This window comes from Dromiciops gliroides, chromosome 1, assembly GCF_019393635.1.
Source record: "Dromiciops gliroides isolate mDroGli1 chromosome 1, mDroGli1.pri, whole genome shotgun sequence".
Classification (NCBI taxonomy): domain Eukaryota; kingdom Metazoa; phylum Chordata; class Mammalia; order Microbiotheria; family Microbiotheriidae; genus Dromiciops; species Dromiciops gliroides.
Window position 1 is genome coordinate 33,012,198 of NC_057861.1, and position 26,260 is coordinate 33,038,457.

Below are 26,260 nucleotides of genomic sequence, written 5' to 3' on the forward strand. Positions count from 1 at the left end.
TGTATCAAAGGCTGCACTTGAACTCGCCCTGGGGGCGCCTCTCGCCCCTGCACTCGAGGCGCTGCTGAGTGCAGAGGACCGAATTACGGCCCATCGTAACTTCCCCATTAAGTGCACGAACTATAGGGGCTCGTTTTCTTTCCTTGGCTGCTGCTAGTGAGCGAGCTCAGGAGGCCCGGACTAGAGCGGCCGCCGCGGGCAGCCGAGGCTGGGGGCGGGGCCCACCTCAGACCTCGTGCCTCCGCTCCAGCCCGCTCGCGAAGCCGGCAGCCGGCACTGGGCGGCTTTGCGCAGGCGCACGACGCCCTCCGCAACTCCTCCCCGGAATCTTTGGTGTCGCTGCCCGCGCTCCGCGGGGCTCTTCAGAGGTGCACTCTCAGGAAGCGGATGTGGGCCGCGTCGGACGGAGGGGAAGAGCGGTCCCAGAGTCTGAGCTTCCCGGAGCTGCGGCGGCGGGGCCGGGATGGAGCACGTGACGGAAGGCGCCTGGGAGACGCTGCCGGTGCCGCTGCACCCGCGGGTGCTGGCGGCGCTGCGCGAGCTCGGCTTCCCCCAGATGACACCGGTGCAGGTGGGTGGGGCCGGCGATGAGGAGGGAGGCGGGGGCCGTCCCTGGGAGGAGGGGCCGGGAGCGAGGAGTGAAGGAGCGGCCCGGGCAGGACCCCCCCTCCCTCGGAGCTGTCCCCCCCAGGAGTATCCCCTCGGTGGAGACCCCGGGCAGCGTAGCCTCGGCCAGCCCAGAGCAGCCCTGGAGCCTCGGCCTCCCCTTTTCCCTCCCGCGTTTACAAGCGCACCTTCGAGTCCAGGCCGGGAAGCGCGGAGCTCTCAGGGTTGAGTCCAGGGAAGTCAGTGCCGGGACGCTCAGGGAACCGGGCACTTTGGCCTCGGTCAGTGTACCAGCCCCACACGGTGGAGCCTCCCCGCGTGGGCAGCCGACGGACGAGGGGATCGCGCACAAGTCATATCCTTACTCCTTTAACGCAGCTCCTCAATGACTGATAAAGTTATAGCGAATCACCCTAAGGTGCCAAGAGCTGGGTGCGAAGTGCTGAGGTTTGCCCTCCTCAATCGGGAAGAGATGTTGGGGATGCATTATAATGATAGAGCGCCCAGGAGACGCTCGCGATGGGGAAGGGAAAAACAACCGCACTTGGCTACTCTCTGGAGGTCAATGTTGAGGCTGACCCCCGGAGTGTAAACCGGGGACGTGTGGCGGTGCCCGTGGTAGGGAGAGGGGAGGCTCTGGAGGGAAAGATGTTGTATTTCAGACGGCTAAGGGACAGCCGATTTGAGAGGTCCAAGGGGCAGTTGGAGACGCAAGTATGGAGCTTGTATTGGAGCTGCCTGGGTAGATCTGAGAATTGCCAGCATAGAGATAGTTGAATCTCTGGAAACTGACTAGACCATCAAGTCTAGAGGGAGTAGATGAGAGGGCTCATCTACCTGTAGTGAGTATGACCCGCATAAAGATCCAGCAGAGGAGATGGAGAAGAACTGCTCACACAAGTTGGAAAAGAAAAGGGGGGAGATGGAAAAGGGGGCAGAGAGCAAATCTTGATTTAGTACCTACTATGTGTCGGGCACCGTTAACCCTTTTACAGATGCCTCATTTGATCGTTTGAGGACAATTGAGAGAGAAACCTAGAGAGGAGAGAATATCAAGGAGCAGAGTGTGACGGATAGTCGGCTTTTGTGATTCTGTGATTTAGATGTTCTCTAAGCTTCTTTCTTTTCTTCCACTCTAATTTTGCTAATAAGGAAACTGAGGTCCACAGAGGGGAGCTTACACAGCTTGTTAATTACTAGGACTTTTGAACTAGAAGAGTCCTTAAAGATCATTTAATCCTGTCCCTTCATTTTACAAACAGGTCCCAAAAGGGTTAGGGGTCTTAGTGGCAGACACACAACTGCCCATCTCCTCCTCCTGCCTTTTTCCTGTCTAGTTAACCATCTGGAAGCTGGCAAGGCAAGTAGGGGTGGGAGCCTCAGACAGCCAGCTCTTTCAGAGAAGATGGGCCCCTGACTCATTCCCAGCTCCCCCATTACCAAGTTTCTTTGGAAAGGAAAAAGGTCTAATGGTACAGTAGAAACATCCTAGTGGCTGACCATAGTGACCTCTCCTTCCTGACTGGTTGATAATGACTTTGGATGGAAAGTGAGGTGTTCTCCCTCCATAGGGCACTTGTCAGCTCTCTCGGAGCTTCATTTTCCTCTTTTTTTTTTTTTTTTTAGTGAGGCAATTGGGGTTAAGTAACTTGCCCAGGGTCACACAGCTAGTAAGTGTTAAGTGTCTGAGGCCGGATTTGAACTCAGGTACTCCTGACTCCAGGGCCGGTGCTCTATCCACTGTGCCATCTAGCTGCCCTGATTTTCCTCTTTTGTAAAATGAGGAAAATCTCTAAATCCACCTTTCCACCTGTAAAGTTCTGAGTTTTAAATAGTCCTCTTTCTTCTTTTTTCTAGTCTGCAACCATCCCTCTCTTTATGAAAAACAAAGATGTAGCTGCAGAAGCTGTGAGTATTCTTTGAAATCACCGTCCACCTTTACTTTGGTTTTTTTACAATAGGGAAAACACCTTTGATTGAACAAACCCAAACCTCTTTATTCTCTATGTAGGTCACAGGTAGTGGCAAAACACTGGCCTTTGTCATTCCCATCCTGCAAATTCTTCTGAGGAGGGAAGAGAAGTTAAAAAAAATGCAGGTAAAATAATACTTGTGTCATTCATTGGTCACCATCAGTGCTTAGCTTAGACATTGTCATTGCTGCCACAGATGTGTTGCATCCTCACATAGCCTTCAGCTTGGTTCTTCTTTAATACGAATCCTGCATTATTTTGTGTTGTACGTGTGTGTGTGTGTGTGTGTGTGTGTGTGTGTCCCTCCCTCCATCCGTCCCTGTCCGTCCCTGTCCCTGTGCATCCTGGGTCCCTCTACTGGACTGTGAATTCCACATCTGCAGGAACTGTGTCTTAGGTGAATTTTGGATTTTCTCAGATGTGTAGCTTTGTGTTCTACACATAGAGGCTTAGTAAATCACGTTGAATTAAATTATGTTGAATGTAGGAAGCCTATGAGTCATAGCAGCCACTTGAAGCAGTGATATGTATGGTTCTTGTTTGAGTTCCCCCATTACTGTAATTTCCTGTGGCATGAATTTTAACTGATGTGTGAGAAGACTTGATGCTGACTATTAGTGGTATAGCTGAGAGAAATATAGGAGGACCTGGCCCAGACTCTCACAAGCTGTGTGACCCTGGGTCAGTCACTTCACCTCCATTTGCTCATCTACAAAATGGGCATGATCCAGGACGTGGGATTGACCCCCACAGGGTTGTCATGAGGGTCAGATGGGGTGACATGCATTAAGCGCTTTACAACTTCAGAAGGCCACTGTGAGAAAATGGGTAGTTGTCTCCTCTCAATGAGGATATAACCATCAGTCATACCCCTCCTGACCTGCTTGTAGGACAAAGATCTCAGATCCTTTCCTCCTCCTCCTCCTCATTCTAGGAGCCCGAGCTGGTCTCAATTAGGTCAATAATTAGGGTTGGGAATACTGCATTCCGATTAGCTAGTCTTTGCTGGTAGATTGTAACCCTTGAGTAATCAATTAGTGATGAAAAAGGGGAGGGTCTATTTGCAACAGGGTCTAGGGGATAAAATGGGGCCTACGAGCCTCCATTCTGGGCACCCACTAGCTGCACACTAGGGTGCCTCCTTCTCATGAGAAGGAAATTTAAAAAGCCTTTGTCACATCACTGCTGAGTTCCTGAGAATTCTTGAGAAGAGGATTGATTATCCCTCTCAGCCACAGACACAGTTATGATGAATTCCATGTTGTCCAGTGTGTGGCATCATCAAAGCTTTTCCTGCCGTGTAGGTTGGGGCCATCATCATCACCCCCACGAGAGAGCTTGCCATTCAGATCGATGAAGTGTTGCTACATTTCTCTAAGCATTTCCCACAATTCAGGTATGCTGCATTTGCACTTTTAATTAAGTACAGATTTTTATTTTGCCTGATTTGCTGAAAGTCTTATTTCTTGTTTTAGCCAGATTCTTTTAATTGGAGGTAGGAACCCAGGAGAAGACGTTGAGAGGTTTAAAGAACAAGGGTAAGTTGGCCTTATTTGTCCTTCTTTTTCATAGCCCTGCACGTAACAGGAGCTGCTGTTTCATTTAATGGAGACCTGAATCCTCCTTGTGCTGTGGCCCAGGCAGCCTTTACATCTCAGAGATTGATCCCCAGACCATTTTCTCCTTTAGTTTTTAGTTTGCCACCTTTCTGTGGGGCCCTGAAGATGACTCTCCCCTCAGGATTGTGGAGGTGAAAAGGGAGGGCTTTCATTCCCCTTTCCACTTTCTCCCCTTCACTGTTCCTCTAAAGCTCACCACGTTTGAGGGACAGAGTTCCCCTTTTGGCATGCTTTCTGTGCTGCTGAATCTTAGACTGAGCCTTCTTCTTTGGGGGGTGGGGTGGAGTGGAGCAGAGCAAGGCAGTGAGTTAAGTGACTTGCCCACGGTCACACAGCTAGTAAGTGTCAAGTGTCCGAGGTTGGATTTGAACTCAGGTCCTCCTGAATTCAGGGCCAGTGCTTTATCCACTGTGCCACCTAGCTGCCCAGACTGAGCCTTCTTTTAACTGAGACTTAGATGACTGTTTGAGCACATAAAATTCTTTGAATCTTTAATCATACTGATGAATGCTACTGAAGTCAAGAGAGGGCCCTGTTTCTTTTTTTTCCAAAGTGGGAACATCATAGTGGCCACTCCAGGCCGCTTGGAGGACATGTTCAGGAGAAAGGCGGAAGGATTGGATCTGGCGAATTGTGTGAAGTCCCTTGATGTCCTGGTGTTGGATGAAGCAGACCGCCTTCTGGACATGGGCTTTGAAGCCAGGTACTTTGGGCAGAGCAACTCTGAGTTAGCCTTCATTGTTTTTCTCTTGATTTTTGGCTAAGTCTTTTGGTCATTCTAAAGCAACATTGGGACTAAGGTTCTTGGGATTGCTTGATGCTTTGTATCCTGTGAAATTTTGGTCTCAACTTCTTCTTTGCTTCCTTGGATTGAATTTTTTGAATGTTTCTTAAAGCACCTGCTGCTCTTTCTGAGGCATTACTGCTTCATCATGTTGTTCTCTTGGTGCTTACTTCTTTGTCTCGGATTATTTCCAGCATAAATACCATTCTGGAATTTTTGCCAAAGCAGAGGAGAACAGGCCTCTTCTCTGCCACTCAGACTCAAGAGGTTGAGAACCTGGTGAGGGCTGGTCTGCGCAATCCCGTCCGCATTTCAGTGAAAGAGAAGGGGGTGGCAGCCACCAGCAGCCAGAAGACTCCCAGCCGCCTGGAGAACTACTACATGGTGAGGAGCTGCTGGGACCCCTTGGCTTTTCTTAAAAAAGGTTCTAGGGACTCCAGAGAGATGGATGAGACACGTTGCAGAATTGGCTTGTTGTGCCCTGGAAAATGAGACCTGTAGCAATTGTTTAGATTCTATTTTGCTAAAGAGCCAAAAGCCCACTGACTGCAGCAGATCATGTTTTCTTGGACTCCTTCTGCCAGTATTCCTTTATTGTGTGCCTACTGGGTGCAAGGCAGCAGTTAACCATGGATGCTGAGAGCCTGCTTCTGGATGAAGGCCTTGCCTCTGTATATTTATGTGCTCACTTGAAGCAAGACTGGAAACCTCCCCCCATTCTGGGGGGAGGAGGCCTGACTTTCCTCATCTGTAGTCTGTCATGGAAATACTGAGTGACATTTCAAATGCTCTGGTTAGCCAGACAGATATTATTTTGAATATGGGCCTGGCCTCTGGGGACAGCTAGGATTTACAGTTTCTTTTTCCATATGCTTTTGTTTCCTGGCTAGACAGTGGATAGGTTTTTGGGAAATTAGATCTCTGGGTCAGAGAGATGCCATTCTTCCTGGCAAATGTTGAATTTAGATCCTGCAGCTCCCCCTGTTGGCCTTCTCTGGAGGTGCATGCCAGCTGCTCTGCTTTTCAATCCTTCTCATTCATTCATTTGTTCACCAGATATTTACCAGGTGTATGGTGCCCTACTCTCAAAGATGGGGGAGGCGGGAGAGGGCATGTGATATAACTGACATAGAATTTCAGCTTCTCCCCTACACCTTCAACACCAAAGTGTTCCCCATTCCCATCTGCCTTCTAGTGTTTGAAGGCCTGTTGTGCAAAGGGGGAAATACTTGTTTTCCTTGACCCCAGATGGCAGAACTGGGAACAAGGGAATGAGATTTCTATGAGGCAGGTGGAAGCTTGTTGTCAGGAGAAGCTTACTCTGAATCTAAAAGTAGGGGAAGGTGATTCTTGATCCTGGATGAAGTAGATGATGTGGTATCTGGGGTCCCTTGCTGCACTGAGATCCTGTGATTCTATTACATACTATGAACAGACTTTACACTTTTTTTGTTAAAAACTTGGTGCAGTCATATCTGGAACCTGGGGATGTATTTGAAATCCTTGATTCCCCTTTCCATGCTATGATTCTGTGCTTTAATTTGACTTTGACCAAAAGTGGTAGCCGGGAGTCTGTGCTACTAAGGAAATGGCTGATTAACATTCCAGCCAATATATCCAGTGAGTGGGTGAATCGATTCCTTTTTCTGGGACTGAAAAATACAATGAAGATCATGTGGTCAAAGTTAACTCAGATTTTTATAGCCTTTTTCTCACAGTCCTGTGAGGTAGGTGGTACAGGGATTGTTATCCTCAATTTACAGATAAGGAAATTGAGGCTCATTGATGAAAAAAGGCCCACCCCTTGGCATATAAAGTTAGACAATATTTGTCCTTTGATATCCTGACTCCATAGTTGGGACTCTTTCTACCATACCATGTTCAAAGTTGTTTTTTAAAAATTTTTCTTTTCTGTCATCTTTCATACCTTCTCATTTTTATTCCTTTATTATTATTGTGCAGGTATGCAAAGCAGATGAGAAATTTAATCAACTCGTGCATTTCCTTCAAAATCATAAGCAGGAGAAACACCTCGTGTTCTTCAGGTACAGCTCTTGGGATCCCTTGGGATTGGGGAAATACATTCAGGGATCCAGCTAAAAATTGTTCTAGGTACAGAATGTGTGAATTAGTGTTGCCAGGCCTCTGCATCTCTTTGGATTCTCTCCACAAGAGTATCAATCCTGGTTTCCAAATGGAAGTCTGGAACAAGTTTTTCCTTTATTCTATTGGCTCAAACCCACCTGTGGTTATGAAAGTGTTACATGCGCTTCTCCATCACTTGCCATCCCATCATAAGTATAGTTTTCTAGAGAGCTGTTTTAAGAGAATCTCATCTAATAAATTCTCTGTAAATGATGTAAGGGTAGCTAGATGGTTCAGTGGATAGGGTGCTGGGCCTGGAGTCAGGAAGACTCATCTTCCTGGGTCCAAATGCAGCTTCGGACACTTACTAGCTGTGTGACCTTGCACAAATCACTCAGCCCTGTTTGCCTCAGTTTCCTCATCTGTAAAATGAGCTGGACAAGGAAATGGCAAGCCTCTCCAGTATCTCTGCCAAGAAAACCCCAAATGGGATCATGAAGTCAGACAGGACTGAAAGTGACTGAAGAATGTCCACAAGGTGTGTTTAGTTAGGAAAGGTAAAAAACCCCAGACATGGACTCAGGCCTTATGATGGAGTAAGAAGAGTGCCTGTTTGGGAGACGTTGATTTTAGTCCTCAGCGTTGCCAGTATATTGGCCATCTGAGCTTAAGAAAAGTCATTTAACATCTCGGGGACTCAGTTTCTTCATCAGTAAAAAGGGAATGTTAATACTTGTTCTTTCTCATAATATTGAGAAAACTAGATGATATGTAGGAAAGTGCTTTGTAAACTAAAACTCTGCATATGTAATGTATTATTTTGATGATGGTGAATTAACAGTTTAGTTCAGGTAGCTTCCCATTTGGAGGTCAGGAACTTTGACTAGAAGACATTAGGATTCCCCTCCCTATAGAGCTTGGCTGTGGAGACCAGAATCATGCTGTTTTAACTCATACAAAACACATTTGTCATCAAAGGACTTTTAACCCCATGATCCAAGAGGCCAAGTTCTGCAGATTGGTATTGGGGGACTGTGTTGTATTTGCCACTCTCTCGTCATTGAGAAGAGTCTTTTAGTACTTATGTCATTGCTCTTTTATTTATCTTGAAAATTTAAAGTTTGAAAAAGGATAATTGGAAGTAGGGTTATCTCTTGGTTTCTTCCCTGCCAGTTTTATTTCAAAGACTGGGAGCACAAATAACATCGAAATTTTAGGTGGCTCTTTTTTTCCCTTTTTTTTTTTTTTTGGTCCCCACAGTACCTGTGCCTGTGTGGAATATTATGGAAAGGCTCTGGAGGCCCTGGTTAAGAATGTAAAAATAATGTGCATTCATGGGAAGATGAAGTATAAACGCAATAAGATATTCATGGAGTTTCGAAAACTGCAAAGGTAGGTTTGTTCTCTGAAAGATTTCATTTAGTCCAGGGACAGAAAAGATACAGATCATTGAAGTTGGTTGTGTTACATGGTCCTGCCCATCAATGTTGGATGGTCGGCTCCCTCCAGCTGTATGTGTTCTCACTGTGGCTGCTTTGGAGGAAGAAAAATGCCACTCCTCTTGCTTTTGAATGACTCTAAGAGCAGAGGCGTCCATATTTTTTTCAGTTACTAAGTTGGGAGATCATTAACCATGTGTCTGGGCTCCATGATGATGTTTTACAATTATTATTTAATTGAGGCTTGGTCAGTTACATACCAGGTGGTAGGTAAACAGTTAGGCTCAGAAAAAGAGTTTGCTGAAAACCTCGTGTATGCTGTGCTTGGCCCTCTGGCATGCCTGTCCTGCATCCACACTGCAGAGTAATGAATGCTACATTGTTCCCATTACTCATTTTCATATGGAAATTTTGCCCTTGAGCCAGTTTCAATTGGAGTTGCATATTTTCATCAAATTTGGTGCTGTTGAAGCAATGACATTTTGTCAGATACTTGAAATTTTTCAGAGGAAAGCCTCCCCACCCCTGAAATGTGTCGAATTTTATGTACTGTTTGCATGACGGGTTTTGAAGATACCATATGTGTAGTCAGACTCCTCTTGGGATTAACACGGATGTTTGTGCTTGCTTTTGATCCCATCTCACACACAGTTAATTCTGATCAATGTTCCTATCACTGCATGCTCTTAACACAGAATTTCTTATAGAATGAATGCTTGGTAATGAAGCAAGTTAACTTTTAATCATAAGAAATACTTTGCTTTTTCAATTTCGCAGTGGCATTTTAGTGTGCACTGATGTGATGGCCCGGGGGATAGACATTCCTGAAGTAAATTGGGTTCTGCAGTATGATCCACCCAGCAATGCAAGGTACAGTGTGTTCTTTCTGCTAATGGTTATGAAAGCAGTTTGCAAGCAGACCCTTGGGTGATAATGTTGCTTTTTAAAAAATTGGTGTTTCTGTCACAAGTGGTCATAGGGTCCCTGGCTTCAAAGCCTGCCGCCTACAAACACTGGCCTCACTTCTTGGGTCCCAGGTGGTGCTTACACTGTAAGCTGCAGGGACGTGGCTGGGTCAAGGGAGGGTGTTTATTTGGTAGTGTTCCCTTCATTGTTGAACTCAGAGTCTATCTAATCCCTGGCCCACATATGTCAGGGATCTGTGTTGGTGTCAAAATTTCCAACATTGATGCTGACTGCAACCCATCTCTAACTTAGGGAAGTGTTTTCACAGTGATTGTCAGCCTAGGGTCACACAGCTAGTAAGTATCAGGTATTTGAACCCATGGCCTCCAGGACCCCCCTACCTCTCTTCCTAGTGCTGTGTCGCCTCTGTCACTTGCATATGAGAAATCACTGTGACCTCCTCTATGTAGTTTCCATTTTGAATAATGGGGAATGGCCTTTTGCCAGTTTTCCTCATTAGTATCAGTGACTTTCTCAGAACATAGAAGTTGGCATTGTTTTTAACCTCCCTGTTGCCGCGTGTCCTTGTCCTCAGGCTTTGGCCTCTGCTCTACTGCCAGCCCATGAAAGGCTTGTTACTTCTGTGTGAGGAGCCCCATCTTGCTTTTTCCATCTGAGTTATTTCTCTCTATTATGTTGCCTCCCTTTATAACAAAGATAGGCAAAAACAGTTTAAGCAAAGCCCATCGAGAGATCCAGCATGTTCTGAGTGTATGGTGGCAGTGCCTCCCTCCTTCTTCCCCATATTGCTGGGTCTTGACTTTGGTTTATGGTGCTGAAAGATTCAAGTCTTCCTTGGCATAGTATTTTTTTTTTTTTTGCGAGGCACTGAGGGTTAAGTGACTTGTCCAGGGTCACACAGCTAGTAAATGTCAAGTGTCTGAGGCCGGATTTGAACTCGGGTCCTCCTGACTCCAGGGACAGTGTTTTATCCACTGTGCCACATCGCTGCCCCTGGGTCTTATCTTTGGGACCACAATTGGCCACCACCATCAGGCAGCCTTCCCTTGCATCGCTCTTGTTTCTCTGGTTCTGCTGACATGCAGAGAGCCTGAACCTTCTCCCCTCTTGGTTCACAGTGCCTTTGTGCATCGATGTGGGCGCACGGCCCGGATCGGCCACGCAGGCAGTGCGCTTGTGTTCTTGCTTCCCATGGAAGAGTCCTATGTCAATTTCCTCTCCATTAACCAAAAAGTAAGTTGTCTTCTCGCATCCTCCAACACTCAGTGATGTGACAGGGGATGGAGGTGTAAGGGAAAGAGTTCAGGATCGGGAGTGAGAGGGCTCTGCCCTGACTAGCTGGTGGGGACTTGGACCAAAGCCCTTCCTTAGCCTCTCGAGGCCTTCAGTTCTGTGAAATGAGTTGAACTAAACGTCTCTAAGGTTAAGAAAGTTTCTATTTCATGAGGAAGAACTTAAGAAAAAGAAACATTCGAGAGATTATTGAGACTTCAGGTTGTATTTCTGGTCTCTTTCATCCCATTGAAATGCATAGCATAGAGGATTTCTGTGCTAAACTTGGATTCACATGACCTGGGCTCCGATCCTGCCCCAGCACTGCCTAGCTGTTATGACCAGGGCAAATTCCATCACCTCAGGATGTTTCCTCATTTGTAAAATGACAGCCAGACTCAATGGATTCCGAGGTCCCTCCAGCTCTAAGTCCATGGTCCTGTCATGTTGGGACCATCCTGGCCTCTACTGAGCTTACAGTCTTTCCTTTGGTGGAATAGCACACATACAGATGACCGCCTCAGTACAAAATAATGTAGCTTCTAGTACAAAAAAGCAGAGCCCCAGGTGAGGTCTGGGGCGTGGGGAAAAGGTCATTATGGGCTATGGGGTCAAGACAGACTTCCTGGAGTGGGAGGGAAACAGGCCATTTTGGACTGGCTTCAAAGGGTGGGCAGGGGTTCAGTAAGGGAGGAAGAGAGTGGGCGCAAGGGGACATTCCAGAAGCAGGAGGAGCAGGAGCAAAGAAAGGCAGAAGAGGGAAGCTCTGGCTATGTGTGGGAGTGGAGAGAACAGAGATGGCTACAGTGTGAGGAAAGCCATCAGAACATGGGAGGGGCACCATCACCTATGGAACACGGACAGGGATTCTGCTTGGGCAGGTCCCTCCTGCTCCTCTCGTTTATGATGCAAGGGATGCCTAGGGGGCTGAGGGGGTGCCACACCTGACAGAGAGAAGGAACTAGGTACCAGCTGGGCAGAACCAGGAGGGATTAATTTCTCCTGATGATGCATGTTTTACAGGCCTCTGGGGGTTTGGCAGGGAGGGTAGTGGGGAGAATGAAAACATAATTTTTAAAAAGAAAGGAATGCTTTTATGGACCTTTTTAAAAAGTAAGGAAGGTGAGGGGTTTGGCCTAGATGACCTGTGTCCCTTTCAGCTCTGAAGTCTGTGAAACTGTCGTCTGTGTGTCCAGAGTTCACTGGTGACAGCTTGGGGGTGGGGGGCTGTGCTGCATCAGGGGTGCTAGGGACAGTTCATGGGATTCAGGCCCAGTATTGAAGGCTGCGATTTTGGCAGTGTCCCCTGCAGGAGATGAAGCCGCAGAAAAACCCAGCCGACCTTCTCCCCAAGCTGAAGTCAATGGCTCTGGCTGACCGAGCAGTGTTCGAGAAGGCGATGAAGGCTTTTGTGTCTTGTGTCCAGGCCTACGCAAAACACGAGTGTAATCTCATCTTCCGATTAAAAGGTGAACTGGGGCCATTTGTTTATTTTTGCTGCCACCTCCCACATCTACTGTTTCCCCAGATGTTGCTGCAGTGATGAGTTAGTGCCCTGCATGTTGGCACGGATGCTTTTGATCTTGTTAAGAAAACACATCCTTGGGTTTCAGGTATAAATAGGCCACAACAATAACAACAACAGCAATGATGACAATAGCAGTGTTTATTTAGCAGCTGCTGTGTGCTAGGCACTTCACAAACATCTCATTCGATCCTCACAACAGCCCTGTGAACTAAGTGCTATTGGGGAAACTGAGGCAGACGGCAAATGACTTGCCAGAGGACACATAGCTAGTTAGCATCTGAGGCTGGAGCTGAAATCAAGTTTTCCAGACTTCAGGCCCAGTGCTGTAGCCACTGCTACACCAGCTTCCTCATGAAATAGAAAAGTCACTGGCCACTCAGTTTTTGCTGACAAGTTTGTGAAAATGTATAAAGTATTTTAAGTTCTTCAAAAACATTAAAATCTTTGGTTTTGCAAAAAAAAGGTACAAGACAAGTTTTTTTCCTTGATTGTGACTAATGCTGATTTTTTAATTCTGTAGATCTAGATTTTGCTAGTCTCGCCCGAGGTTTTGCCCTGCTACGTATGCCCAAGATGCCAGAGCTAAGAGGAAAACAGTTTCCAGACTTTGTGCCTGTCACTATTGATACAGACACTATTGCGTTTAAAGATAAAAACAGAGAGAAACAGAGACAAAAATTTCTAGAGCAACAAAGAAAAGAAAAAAAAGAGAATGAAGGGAGAAAGAAATTTATCAAGAACAAAGCCTGGTCAAAGCAGAAAGCCAAGAAGGAAAGGAAGAAAAAAATGATTGAAAAGAGGAAAAGAGAAGAGGTAGAGTATACAACTTTCTTTTGTTTAAGTCCCACATAAGTTCACGAGCAAATACAAAGTATGCTTGTGAGTGATGGAGGCAAGGGTTTAAAACTTGGACCACTCTACATTTTGGTGTGACTGGTTTCCAGTCGTCATAGTTTTTGAGGGGTATGCATGTATAATTAAAAAAATGAGTCATTGAGGGGGCAGCTAGGTGGCACAGTGGATAAAGCACTGGCCCTGGATTCAGGAGTACCCGAGTTCAATTCCGGCCTCAGACACTTGACACTTACTAGCTGTGTGATCCTGGGCAAGTCACTTAACCCCCATTGCCCTGCCCCCCCCCCAAAGTCATTGAAACCAAGATGGATGAGGAAACAAAGATCCTTCATCTCAGTAGAGACAAGGGGGCACTTGGGGGTGTTGTAGAATATGGGATCCACTTTGGTCTATTTGTTTTGTTGTTGTTGCTGAAAGGCACGGTTTTAGGTGTGTCTGGAGGGTATGGTGGGTAGTGGGGTAGCATGGAAAGTGGCTGGGACATGACAAATAAGAGGCTTCTGTGAACCATTAAAAAGCACATAAGCCTTTTGCTTCTACCATGCATTTATATTTCCAGGAATTCAATGATCATTGGTTCCTTCTGCTTATAGGATTTTGATATTGAAGATGAAGACATGCAAGAGCTACTCAATGATACAAGACTCTTGAAAAAGTTAAAAAAGGGCAAAATGAGTGAAGAAGAGTTTGAGAAGAGGTTGTTGGCACATGGCAAAGGCAAGGCCAAGCTGGAGGATTTGGGGTCCTCGGATCTGGAAGGTGACAGCTAACTCACCGAGGGCCACGTTGCATCTGCATGTCAGTGGAGGGCACAGTCTAACAAGTTTGGAGAATGGCCAAGTGACCCCACACTTGGTGTGTGAGTGATGGTATGGGGAGATGGGGCCCAGCTGTTCTGTTCCTGCCTTCTCCAGGGGAAATTTTGGCCACTATCCCTTCTGTAGAAGCCGCCTGCCTAGAAGAGGCCAACTATGAATCCCCATGGATCTCATCTTTGCCTCCACAAACAACATTTTGTGTGTAAATAAGTGTTGATATTTCTTTTTAAAAGACCGTTTTCTACAGCTTTCTTGGAGCTAGTTTAAGGAATAATAAAAGGTTTGACTATCAGCCAGTAAGTCTTAAAGCATTCCTACAATCTTTAACCAGGAATTTGGCTTCCTTTGTGGGTGTTGCCCTGGATTCATGTGCTGTAGGCGGGGCATATGTGGTGAACATTTGAAAAGGTGAAGCACTTTCCCTAGGGGCAATTATTCCAGAGTACTTTCTTTTAGGGAAACCAATTATCTTTATCTGAATGATTTCTTAATGTAGCAGGATTGTATGTTGTTAACAAAGTATTGCCCAGTGGGCTTTACAGCTTCCTTTGGGACTTTATTTACTTGAAAATTTGACCCAAAATAACTTTCCTGAAAGTTTAGTGCTTTAAACTTGTCTTGGTACAGGGATTCTCAAGCCAGGGTCTGTGGACTTTAAAAAAAGAATAATTTTGATAACTATTTCACTGATTGATCTATTTCATTGTATGCATTTCAAAGCGTTAGGAAAAGAGGGCCCTGATGCAAAGTCATTTAAGAACTCTTGATTTAGAGGTTTTTGTCTTCCTGGCCACATAAGTCACTATTTGATTCCTAAAGGCCTCTTTATCCGGGGGTGAAAATAAGGAATGCTAGTGGCTCAATAAAAATCGTTCCTTCTGCCTGGCTCTTAATGGTAGCCCCGTGCTTTGTGTCTATCATCTGTAATCACACTTGGCAACTGGGTTTTGTCCCAGTGGAAGACATCTGTGTCCAGTGAAGTGGGCGTTCACCAATCATGGGCAAGTGTATGGAGAGACTAAAGGATAGAGTTGGGCCATCCTGTCTTAAGTTACAATTGAGTTTGGTTTATATCTTGAGGAATTATTAAATATAATAATAGCACTTATGTAGGGCTTTAAGGTCTGCAAATTGTTTTATACATATTGTCTCATTTGAGCTTCATGAAACCCCTGGGAGGTATTTGACTTTCTTTGGGAATTCCCCATTAATATCCATTTTATAGAGGTAAATAGGTTGAGTGATTTGCCATGGGTCTATTAAAACTGCCTGAAGCTGGATTTGAACTCTGGTCTTCTGATTCTGTGTCCTTTACTTTGCTGACTCCTATATACCCAAGTTCCTGAAATTGTGTTGGGGCAGAGGTCTTGGCTATAGATTAATGTTAAATTAAACTTTCTAGCTGACTGGTGCAGAGTACAGCATTAGAATTAATTAATGAGATCAAAAGAGACACACATGAAGCACTTAACGATTGTTAACAATTCTTAAATGGAAACTTTGAGTGCAATTTGGTTTGAGTGTGAAGGGAAAAAACAAATTTAATTTGGATAGGCCTTGGATAAGCAAAAATGGGTACTTGAGTTGCCTATACGTATTTACACTTTTATTAAAAAAGTTTTTCCATGGTATAGAGAAAATTTGGATTCAGCCCTGAATTTCTTCATTTATATACTCTAAAAGAGGACTGATACTTCTAATGATTATCTTGGTTTAGACAAGATCTTGTGTCTTTAGAATGATCATTATTATAATAGTTATCATTATGGGGGTTAGGGGCATGGCACCCCCAATCATCAGGAAAATCCATGTAAAATGTTTTGGCCCTCCCTCCTTTTGTACCAGAGAAATCTGAACTTACAATACCTTGTTGTAAAATTTCGATTATGTATTTGGTCAGAGGCTCTGTGTCATCTGCTGGCCTTCTCATGTTATCTGTGGCTTCTGCAAAACGGCCCCGAAATTTCCACTTAATTTCTTATGCCTACCCTCGAGACACATTGAAACTGCAATGGGGAAAATTGTGACGTGGAAGGGATAACTGGACACTATGTCTTATGCAGGAAAGCATATGAGTACACATGGTGCTTGTTGGATTGAAATAGTCCATAATGCTTGGAAGTTTTATTTACTCCACTTTGTCTTGGTTCATCTCCCTGGGTTTCTGGTAAACTTGATGGTCAAAGAGGGCTGGAAACTAGAGGTAAAGCTTGATGAGTTCATCACTGACCGCTGAGGGTGTCAGCACCCCAAGGTCTGTAAACAGTAGTGTGATTAAGGAAGGCGGGGTGTAGTCAATCCAAGGGTGGTGTTCTTTGAGATCTTGTCCAGTTTCAAGAGACTTCAGTGTGTCTGCCTTGTACTGAGGAAGGAAAAATACATTAACTGGAAGGAAGGAGGAGAAAACCATGGTTCTCTCCACTGTGTTGCTGACATTCAACAAACACTAAGCCAGAAGCTTGGTGCTGGAAGAAATCAGTGGCTCTCTTTGAGCTAGCCAGGGGAGGGACGGCCACTATGGGGCCTGTCACGAGGAGATGCTGCTGTGTCTATTTCCCCATTTAAATCTATCTGCTGCATGAAGGTTCAGACCACTTGGCAAGCCTTGGCGGGCTATCCCTTCTCCGTGACATCTCTTGGCATTCCTCCTTCCCTAGCTCAGGGCCTTACTGCCACTCCATGCCTGCCTGACCTCCCTATGGCCTCTTCTCCCCAACCCACCCACAGAGTTGCTGAATGGACATTCTTAAGACAGCTCAGACAGTGCTCCTCCTGCCTCCAGATGCAGCACAAATGACTGAATCGGGCATTTAAAGGCCTCCAGCCCATCTTCCCAGCTGTAGTTCATGGCAGGCCCCTTCACAGGGTATGCTGTTACCATGGCCTGAGGCTACTCCACTGATAGGACACTCTCCCCCTCTTAACCATCCCTTCACTTCCTCCATAGAAGGCTCAACTGTCCCTCTTCCCAGCATGACACCCTGTCCCTGTGTGTGTTCACGTGCAAGGCTGTATCCCCCTACCCATAGGCAGCTCCTTAGGAGAGGAGTTGTTCAGTTTTTTGTACTGCCTTGTAAACCAGGGGTTCTTTCACAAATGCTCCCTGAATTGAGCTGATATGCTTGGTTGTATATGCAAATTTTATGATTTTCAATTTAAAAATGTGAAAATGCTCCACTCTGTATGCGTGTGGGTAATTAAAATTAGAGACTTCTGGACCTGGCCTTTGTAACATGTCACTAAATCTCTTACCTTAAACTTTTCTGGCACATCTTGCTGATTCAGAGGAAAAAGTCGGACAAACTTGAAACTTTCTGCGACTACGTAGAAGGGCTTGTTCTGTGCCTTGGCGCACACGGCTGCCTGATTGGTGCCAATCTGTGGAGTTACAGGTGTGAAAAGAAGAGGCCTTTTAACCTTGGACTCTGAGTTCCTGTACAATGTGGGTGCCAACAGAACGCCAAGGCTGGACCAGCAGTGACGCACAAAAAGACAAACTGTCTCCCTAAACCCTTCCCTCAGAGATCAAGTGATGGAACATAGAGAACGTGCAAGGAGAGGTTCTGTCTGTCCTCTACAAACAGATCAAAGAGAGCCAACGAAGGAATTCCAACGTAAGTCCACGTCACCTGCTTTTTATTTTAATGGCATCCACTGGGATTCATTGCTCTATAAATAAGCATCAGCAGAAATAAATTCAAAGGATGCCCTCAAATGAATCCTGGAATATTTCTGGTACTAAATGAAACGATCATCTCCCCTCAACTTTGTCTCTAGTTCTGTTGAGAACAGGTAGAAACCTGTTCTTTCCCCTAATATGTGAAGCATATTCCCAGAATTCCCAGAAAGAAAAAGAAATCTGGGGGGCGGCTAGGTGGCGCAGTGGATAAAGCACCGGCCCTGGAATCAGGAGGACCTGAGTTCAAATCCGGCCTCAGACACTTGACACTTACTAGCTGTGTGACCCTGGGCAAGTCACTTAACCCCCATTGCCCTGCAAAAAAAAAAAAAGAAAAAAGAAAAAGAAATCTGGACAAAATAAAGTTTCTCCAGTTTGTGTACTTATGGCTTGTGGAAAGAGATGGTAAAGTCCAGGATAACATGATGTTTGGGTGAGTTAAAGCTTAATAACAGTGACTGAAGAAGGCCCCAAATAGGCCCATAGCAGCCCTGCACTAAAGACTGGCTCCTCTCTAAGGGACCCAAGGTCTGCTGCCTCTAGCACCAAAGAAGTGCTTGAGCAAATCTACAAGTCTGTTGTTTTCAGTCGTGTCCAACTCTTTGTGACCCCATTTGGGGTTTTCTTGGAAAGATCCTGGACTGGTTTGCCATTTCCTTCTCCAGCTCATTTTACAGATGAGGAAACTGAGGCAAATGGGGTGAAGTCACTTCCAGGGTCACAAAACTAGTGTCAATGGCCAGACTGGAACTCAGGAAACTGAGTAGGATGCTCCAGGCTTAGAGCTCTAACTACAGCATCACCAACCTGCACCTCATCTACACATACCTTGTTAATAATGCCGCCATTTTCAACAACTCCTTCTGCACCAACTATCACGAGATCCACTTTCTCCATGATGTAGCTATGAGGATAAAGAAAGGTCCATGTGACACAGTGACCACCAATCCACCTGCCCCTCTTAAGCAATTCCAACATGGGCAAATGGGGATTGTTTTCCTGTGACAACAGTCACCTCACCTTCCCCTTTTTTGAACTTGGCTTCCTGGAGAACTGAGAGCAAGCTACAAGATTAATCCTTGGATTTGAGTTCTGATACAGAGCTTTGTGACCAGACTGGGACTGCATTCATATCTGGAGCTACCTACCAGGCCAGGAAATACCCTCCACCAAAGCAGGTTGACACTCCTCTGCAATTTAGTCTTTGAGACTTTGAGAGGTCAAGTGACTTTCCTGGGGTCACCTAGCCAGGATGGGTCGTAGGCAGAACTCAAACCCAGGTCTTCCTGGCTCCAAGGCCATATCTCTAACCACTATTCCTTGTTGATATAACAACTTAAGTAAGAAAACTTCTGGTAGGACAGTCTCATACTTTCTTTTTTCTTTCTTTTTCTTTTTTTTTTTTAGTGAGGCAACTGGGGTTAAGTGACTTGCCCAAGGTCACACACAGCTAGTAAGTGTTAAGTGTCTGAGGCCGGATTTGAACTCAGGTACTCCTGACTCCAGGGCCGGTGCTCTATCCACTGCGCCACCTAGCTGCCCCAGTCTCATACTTTCTTAAAAAAAAAAACCAAACTTTTAACTCAATTCTCTCCCCTCTTGCCCTTCTCCCACCCTTTTAGAAGGCAAGCAATACGTTATCAATTATACATGGAAAGTGATGCAAAACATTTTCATGATTTTTTTAGACTCATCCTTTCTGCAATAAATAACCTGAGCTCTTCCCAATGGATGCTTCTGGAAATATCTCTAATTTCCTTACTCATCTGACAATTTGTCTTTCTATTAAGAAATTAGCAACCGGGGGCCAAGGCTGGAAGTAGGACTCTAGTGGCTTCAAGTCTTTGGGCGTCCAGCCGGGTTGCAAGGTGACTGAGACTGAACGGTGGTGGGGTTAGGATCACCATGGCTCTTAAAAGGCTTTCCAGGTTTTTATCTCTTGTTCAGTTCACAACTTCAGTATATTTTCGAAGGAACATTGGTATTATAGCTGTTGCATTTAACAAGGAACTTGATCCTGTTAAAAAACTCTTTGTAGACAAAATTAGAGAATATAAATCCAAGAGATAGGCAGCTGGAGGACGTGTTGATATAGGTCATCAACAAGATCTGGGCAGGGAACTGTTCAAGCTTAAGCAGATGTATGGTAAAGCAGACATGAATACATTCCCAACATTCAAATTTGAAGAGGCACCAAAACCCCAGTCTTGAGGAGTAACTACAGAATGTATCTTGCTGTTTAATTATTTGTCATGAATTGGTCATATGACTAATCAATAAATTTTAATTTCACTTTCACACACACACACAAAAGAAAAAAATTAGCAACCACATTAATTCTCTTCAGGGAATTTGCAGACAAGCCCAATATTTGGCACCCGATCTCAGGAAACCCAACATGGTAGAAATGACAGAACAGGGTACCAGTGATGCTGTATTCTAGAATAAAGACAGACCACCAATCACTGCTAAAATCTTAATCCCAAAGGTATTCTCCTCAAGCTCCCCTCCCCCCACAATTTGTGTATGTGACTTTTGTTTCTCGCCCTTAAAATACCCTCACCCTTTAATAATCGTGTTAGCAATTCACTCCTGCTTCCTTCAGTGTCCCACAGTCCTAGACTGAGCAAATCACCAGGTCCATGCTGACATTGGGCTTGCTAATCTCGTGTAGTTATTAGTTGAGAAATGTCAAGCTACTTATTATAAGTTTACAAGTATTCCAACCTTCAATTTACAACAGTACTCCAAGCCAGCCTTCTACAGAAGATCAGAAAAGCATGGGTGTATTCCAGGAAATGAGTGAACTCACCCAACAGCAGCATCTAAAATCACAGTGACTGGCACATTCAAACTGCTGAGAGCTTTTGCCATTTTCACCCTGCAAATAAAATTTCAGGAGTGTTAGGAAATGCCTTTGAAAAGGAATATGTACGGTCAATTCCGAGTTTAAACAATGATCAGCATCTTTAGGGGGCTCAGTTAACACTGACGTGCGCCTAAAGGGCAGATCTTTAGACTTTTGTCTCTAACAAAAAGACATATTTAATCTTTTACAATGTCAGGCATTGTCAGATCGCCCACAGGATTTGTTTAAAATCAGCACACATCAAAGGAAGTTTTCTGCTACCATAATAGTTTGCATCATTGTTCTAAGTTCTAATAAGAAGAGTTGTAGTAAACAAACTGTGGTCTGTAAACTTGATCAACTCTTACTGTCCTGTGAGGAATGAGAAACATGGGAAGATCTGTGTGAACTAATACAGAGTGAAAAAGCAGAGCCAAAGGAACAAACTTTACCCAATGACTACAACATATAAATAAAGACAGCACCAAGAGGCAACACAACTTAGGTCAAAGACAACAGACAACAGTGGTTCCATATTATGGAATTAACGTTAAGATGGACATTTTTTTTGCTAACAATCAGTAAGTCAAGAAAAAGAAAAGTGACACGAACTGTTCTTCTCAATTCCTCCATTAGGCAGCTGGTGTAGCTTCACCTTTTAATAGGAAAGGGGGGAGACGGGAGGTTGATATTTGTCAGAAAGTGAATATGTCAAAAGACTGATAAAAAATAAACAGCGCGATAGAAGATAGTTTTACTTTCTCCACCACAGCTTACTGTCTCCTGGCCACCTCCTGCACCCTGGGAGGAATTCTTCAAGCCACCCCCCCCCTCAGTGGGCTGGCCCTCTGCTCTTAGGTGCGTCTTGGCTATTGAGAGGCCTCACATGGCCAATGATGACATGGACCACAATGCTTGGTTCACACCTAAAAATGACAGACTAGAAGGATACTTGCCCAGATAAGTCAGGCTGGGACTCTGTGATATACACGCTGAAGCGTTTCTTGGCGGCAGCTGCTTTCTCCAGGACCCTGAGCACCACTCGGGAGTAGGCATGAGTTAAGATCCTCTATCAAAAGGAGAGATGTTAACAACTGATGAGTTTGCCTCTTTTCACTTAAGGAGTTGAATGAAGCTGTACAAAGTTGCTCATGTTGCCTCATGATAGTCTCATGTAACCTATGTTCCATTTGCCACAATAGTACGACAGGTCAGAATTCTGATACTTCCCAATAAATATTCCTTTCCCCAAATCAGCCTTGTGTGTAAAGCATATCTGGAAGGTGACAGCCAATCCCTGGCACATTCAAACTGCTGCCCCCCCCCCTCCCCAGGTTTCAAAAAGATCCTATAATCCACAGAAATATTTTATGGTTCTATTTCCTCCCTGCCCCACTCCCCTTCAGAAGGAGGCAGTGGAGACAATGGAAAGAACAGTGGATTTGTAGTCTAATTTCCTGGTTTCAAAACTCTGCCACTTGTGTGACCTTAGGCAAGTCACTTGATTGTTTCCTCTGTAAAATGAAGGGGTTTGTGTAGATTAAAGGTGCCACTTGGAAGGAACCAGGTAAAATATTGGGAAAGTTTAACAAAACCTAGAATACGACATAGCAAAGATAATGTTAATTTGTGGCTTTCCAAGTCAACATGCTTTCTATTTGCATTTGACATTACTAACTCTAGATGCAACTTTGTGGTCCTCACCAGAACCCACGATCTTCTCTAAACACCCATCCTCTAGATCGATGAGCTTAATATGGACCTGGAGTGAGCCTGGAATTGAAACCCAGATCTTCGTCTTACTGTGTGACCTTAGGTAAGTGACTTTTCCTCTCAGAGTCTCAGTTTCCTCATGTAAAATGTAGGGTTGGTCTAAATGACTGTCAAGGTCCCTTCTAACTAACTCGAACCCTGACCCAGTGACCCTGGCTAGAGCTGCCATGGTTCAGTGACTCCCTTGGATTATGACTCACTCTTTGTAAGTCTCCATTTGGTCCACCTCTACCAGGAGTCACTGGTCCTCTTTGAAAACAAAGAATAAACAATGTAGGTCAAGTTTTCATATTTTAATTTAAGGAGTTAAGTGAATGAAGCTGTACAAAGCTGGTCAGACCAACAGGGCCCCAGACCTCTGCAGCCCTAGGATCTAGCACCACCCTGTACACACAACAGGAACTTATAAAGGGTTGTTGCATTTAACAACTGCTTATTAAGCACCTACTGTGTGCAAAGTATTCTGTCAGGAGCCAAGGATATAAGGACAAAAATGGAATTTTACTGGGTGGTATTATTAAACTAGAGCACACTAGGGTACAGACATATAACAAATGAAAGGCTCAAGTAACTTAACCTGGCTGTGTTTGTTTGATGGAGAACATAAATGGTGAGGGAGTCAATGATCTCATTTCTGGTCAGGCAAAAATGATGAACAAGCCGACCCATGGCCCTTAAATTGTTTCAGTAATAACTCATGTACTTCAAAGGGGATGAACACCAAGGGTGTATTTAAGAGACAAAAGGGGATGAGCCAATTAGCCCAGTGGTATGTGCGTGTATGACAACATGGACGTACGATGGTTGAGAGAGCCTCCACAAAAGTCTGATCGTCCTAGTTACCCATGAGTCCTAGAGCCACACAGCCCTTCCCAACACCTCTTTACAGACACTGTTAGGTCATTTTCTCCCATGGAGCACCGATGACTCAGGCTTCCACTCACAGCTCCATCTTTGATGAAGGTGTGGCACAGGTCTGCAATTTTACTTCTGGACAGTGAGATCCTCCTGAGGAAGAGCTCTCCTCGCTCAATCATGATCTTCTTACACTTTAAGTAATCCTAGAAAAAGGGAAAGAAAAATCTAGGTAGAGACCATACCCAGCCACCAGCAGAGACACAGGAGCGGTCTGCACAGGACACCAACTTACTGAGTACTCCAGTGAGGTGAGACTGATGAATCGAAGGAAGAGCTCTCCACCCGAGGAGACGGCCACAGAAGAGTCTTCGCTGCACAGGATTGTGATGGCATTTTTGAGATTTGCTCTCAAACCCTGAATTGTCTCCCCTGCAAAGTTCAATATATAGTAGGATAAAACGTGGGTTTGGGAAATGACCTTCTTACAGGACAATTGTACAAACAGATCTCTAGATGTACTAAATGCCACTGAGTGTTCTTTTCACTATATCCTGCTGTACTTACTCTGTAAAATATCACAACCTGCCTATGTTATTGGCATGTCAGGAAGAATTAATTTGAAAGAGTTACTAAAAATGTGAACCCAGTTTATTTATCTGGGAATAAAAATGTGTTCTGCTAGCACAACAATGAACTAAATGTATGTTTTTGTACAGGAAATACCCACATGAATCCAAAACATATCTCCATTGTGCAAAGGGCTCTCTGAGCATTATTCTGTGGAAAAGGTAATGTATTTTATCTAAGATGATAAATATAAAGTTGAGTTCTCTTTTCTTATTCAAGTTTCCCCAGAACCTAGCATAGTGGCTGGTGAATAGTAGGTACTTAATCAATGAATGTCAGTTGATCAGAATCAGGAACTGGATCAAAAATAATTTTAAATTAAGAACAGTCAGGAGTGATGGGGCATGAGGCCATGCAGACACACAGACATATAAGGCTTTCCTAGATTTTTTTCTGGAGAAAGGTCTGAGCGTTTGGGAGACTGATGATCTAGATCTTCTCACCTTTGTCTCTCTTCAAGAACTCAAGCAAGGTGCGGATGGCAGCCACAGCAGAAGCCACATCAGGATCTTCTTTCATTTGGGAATTAAAGTACTCGATCAGCTCTAGGAAAGAGAAGCATGTCCAGAGAAATCTGTCAGGTTTCAGGAGGCAAGCTGGATAATCTACAGAATAACCTATGGGAGCTTGTCATGCCTGGGGTCTGTCAGCCCCTAGGGTGAGAGGTCAGAAAATAATAAACCCTTCATTTCCTAGAGGAAGAACAGTGTCAGAGCTAGGAGTTTAGATCCTCCGACTCTACATCCTGTGCACCTACTATAACACCACACATTCATAGGGCAAAAGAAGGGGGGCCTGAGCGTCTGACATGGCCCAGGACACAACCAACACCTAGGCAGGTGCTTTGACTCCACATCTAGCAGCCGTCCCTACTCTCCCAGTATCTCATTACACCTGCAGAATTACAGAGAAACTACTGATCTGCAGAAGGGGAAGGAGATTCTAAACTGGGGGTTCCCTGCCCAGAAAAAAATCACTCTAAGGTTTATGTGGTACTTTATATAACACTACCTCATTTAATCTTTGCAACAACCTCATCAGTTCAGCAATTCAAGTAAATGAGCATTTATTAAGCACCTCTTAAGGCAAACACAAAGCCACCCTGTACACAAAGCCTTCCCTGGTCCCGCCCTGCTAATGCCTCCCTCCAAAAAGACATTCTGTCTGTTTTGACTATTGTGGCAAAAGTACTTTTTGTCTTCCTCAGCAGGACCCTGAGGACAAGAGCTGTTTCCCATTTGTCAAATCCCTGGCATCCAGGAGGTACTTAATAAATACTAGTTGATTGATTCACATTATGTGATAGAGATGAAAGACAAACAAAACTGTTTCTGCCCTCAAGGTGCTTACGCTCTTTATACAACAGAATAAATATATAATACATATTATCCATATATAACTCATATGTCTTTTTTTTCCAGATAAGGCTCAGACAGGTTTATGGGGCCAGCGTGTAGGTCAACAAGCCATTTACCAAGTGCCTACTATGTGCCGGTCACCGTGCTAAGCACTGAGGATATAAAGGACGGACAAAAACAGTCCTTGCTCCGCACTGGAGACAAAATGAAACAATCACTGAGGCGTCAAGTCGAGAAATACACGTGAAGCGCCTACTGGGTGCTAAGTGTGCTCCGGGAGCTCACGGTCTAATGGAGAGACAGCCGTGTACAAACAAGACACAGGCAAGAGGAGCTGGAGAGAATGCACAGGCATGGGAGACTCGGGACAGGCTTCTTGTAGAAGGTGCGGAGATGGGGAAACCCCATAACATATGTATGCAACACACTCCTACATCTGTACCCGAACACAAGTACTCACACGCATTCATGTTTGTGTACACACACGTACACCTGTACCTGCACACACACACACGCGTTCATGTTTGTGTACACATGTACAGCTGTACCCGCACACACGTGTATGCGCGTGCATGTTTCTGTACACACACACACGTGTACACATACGCATACACAGAGCAGACAGATGGGAGTCTCCCGAGATCAAACCTTCAAAGCTGGGGTTGGGCGGGGGGGCCCTCGGAGACCATCCGGCCCAACCCTTTCGCTTTACGGACGAATGCACCGAGGCCCAGGGAGGTTAGGTCTGGAACTCAGATCCTCCGACTCCAAGGCAGGGGGCCGAGGATGCAGACTTAGAGAGAGGCGAGAGCTTAAACGCCATCCGGTCTCGTCTCCCCGTTTTACAAAAGAGGAAACTGAGGCGGGGCGGGACTGGGCCCGGGTCCTCTGACTCCAAATCCAGCGCGCTTTCCGCTCTAAGGGCTGGTAGGGGTCCGAGGAGGAATTCGCACCCAGGTTCTCCAGACTCCAAGTCTAGCCGCCCACCCCCACCCCCCTAGCTCTGGGAGTCCCAGGTCCAACAAGCCCGCCTCACATTACCCTGGTCGTCCATGGCGTCTCGGCGACAGTGAGAAGCGCGACGCGGCCCGGGAGCCGTTCGCGCTCCCACCAACCTCTCCCCGGGCGAGCGACCGCCGAGACTGACAGCCCAGCCCGAGGCACGCGCGGCCGGCCCACTGCCGGGACCGATTTCCCAGCAGCCCCGTGCG

General features: G+C 45.4%; 2 protein-coding genes across 2 annotated transcripts; one reads left to right on the top strand and one right to left on the bottom strand.

Moving 5' to 3' along the window:
- The first annotated feature begins 334 nt into the window (after positions 1–334).
- Positions 335–15,192, top strand: DDX55 (DEAD-box helicase 55). Its single transcript, XM_043970406.1, has 14 exons — positions 335–571; positions 2,464–2,514; positions 2,618–2,704; positions 3,884–3,975; positions 4,055–4,117; positions 4,752–4,901; positions 5,177–5,366; positions 6,945–7,027; positions 8,328–8,459; positions 9,284–9,376; positions 10,552–10,666; positions 12,006–12,174; positions 12,754–13,046; positions 13,682–15,192. Exons 1-14 carry the CDS (start codon positions 464–466, stop codon positions 13,856–13,858), a joined length of 1,803 nt encoding a protein of 600 aa, XP_043826341.1. The 5' UTR covers positions 335–463; the 3' UTR covers positions 13,859–15,192.
- A 186-nt stretch (positions 15,193–15,378) lies between these two features.
- EIF2B1 (eukaryotic translation initiation factor 2B subunit alpha) lies at positions 15,379–26,242 on the bottom strand. Its single transcript, XM_043970419.1, has 9 exons — positions 26,091–26,242; positions 24,135–24,236; positions 23,357–23,493; positions 23,151–23,267; positions 21,390–21,502; positions 20,398–20,466; positions 18,414–18,489; positions 17,159–17,284; positions 15,379–16,268 (listed from the first exon to the last, which is right to left on the bottom strand). Exons 1-9 carry the CDS (start codon positions 26,101–26,103, stop codon positions 16,104–16,106), a joined length of 918 nt encoding a protein of 305 aa, XP_043826354.1. The 5' UTR covers positions 26,104–26,242; the 3' UTR covers positions 15,379–16,103.
- Positions 26,243–26,260: the final 18 nt, after the last annotated feature.

Coding starts and splice junctions, on each gene's coding strand:
- DDX55 (XM_043970406.1), top strand. CDS start 464: ATGGAGCACGTGACGGAAGGCGCCTGGGAGACGCTGCCGGTGCCGCTG. Junction 7,028..8,327: donor AAACACCTCGTGTTCTTCAG/GTACAGCTCTTG, acceptor TGGTCCCCACAG/TACCTGTGCCTGTGTGGAAT. Junction 12,175..12,753: donor TCTCATCTTCCGATTAAAAG/GTGAACTGGGGC, acceptor TTAATTCTGTAG/ATCTAGATTTTGCTAGTCTC.
- EIF2B1 (XM_043970419.1), bottom strand. Junction 20,467..21,389: donor TCCCAGCCTGACTTATCTGG/GCAAGTATCCTT, acceptor TTTTATTTGCAG/GGTGAAAATGGCAAAAGCTC. Junction 17,285..18,413: donor ATGGCGGCATTATTAACAAG/GTATGTGTAGAT, acceptor GTAACTCCACAG/ATTGGCACCAATCAGGCAGC.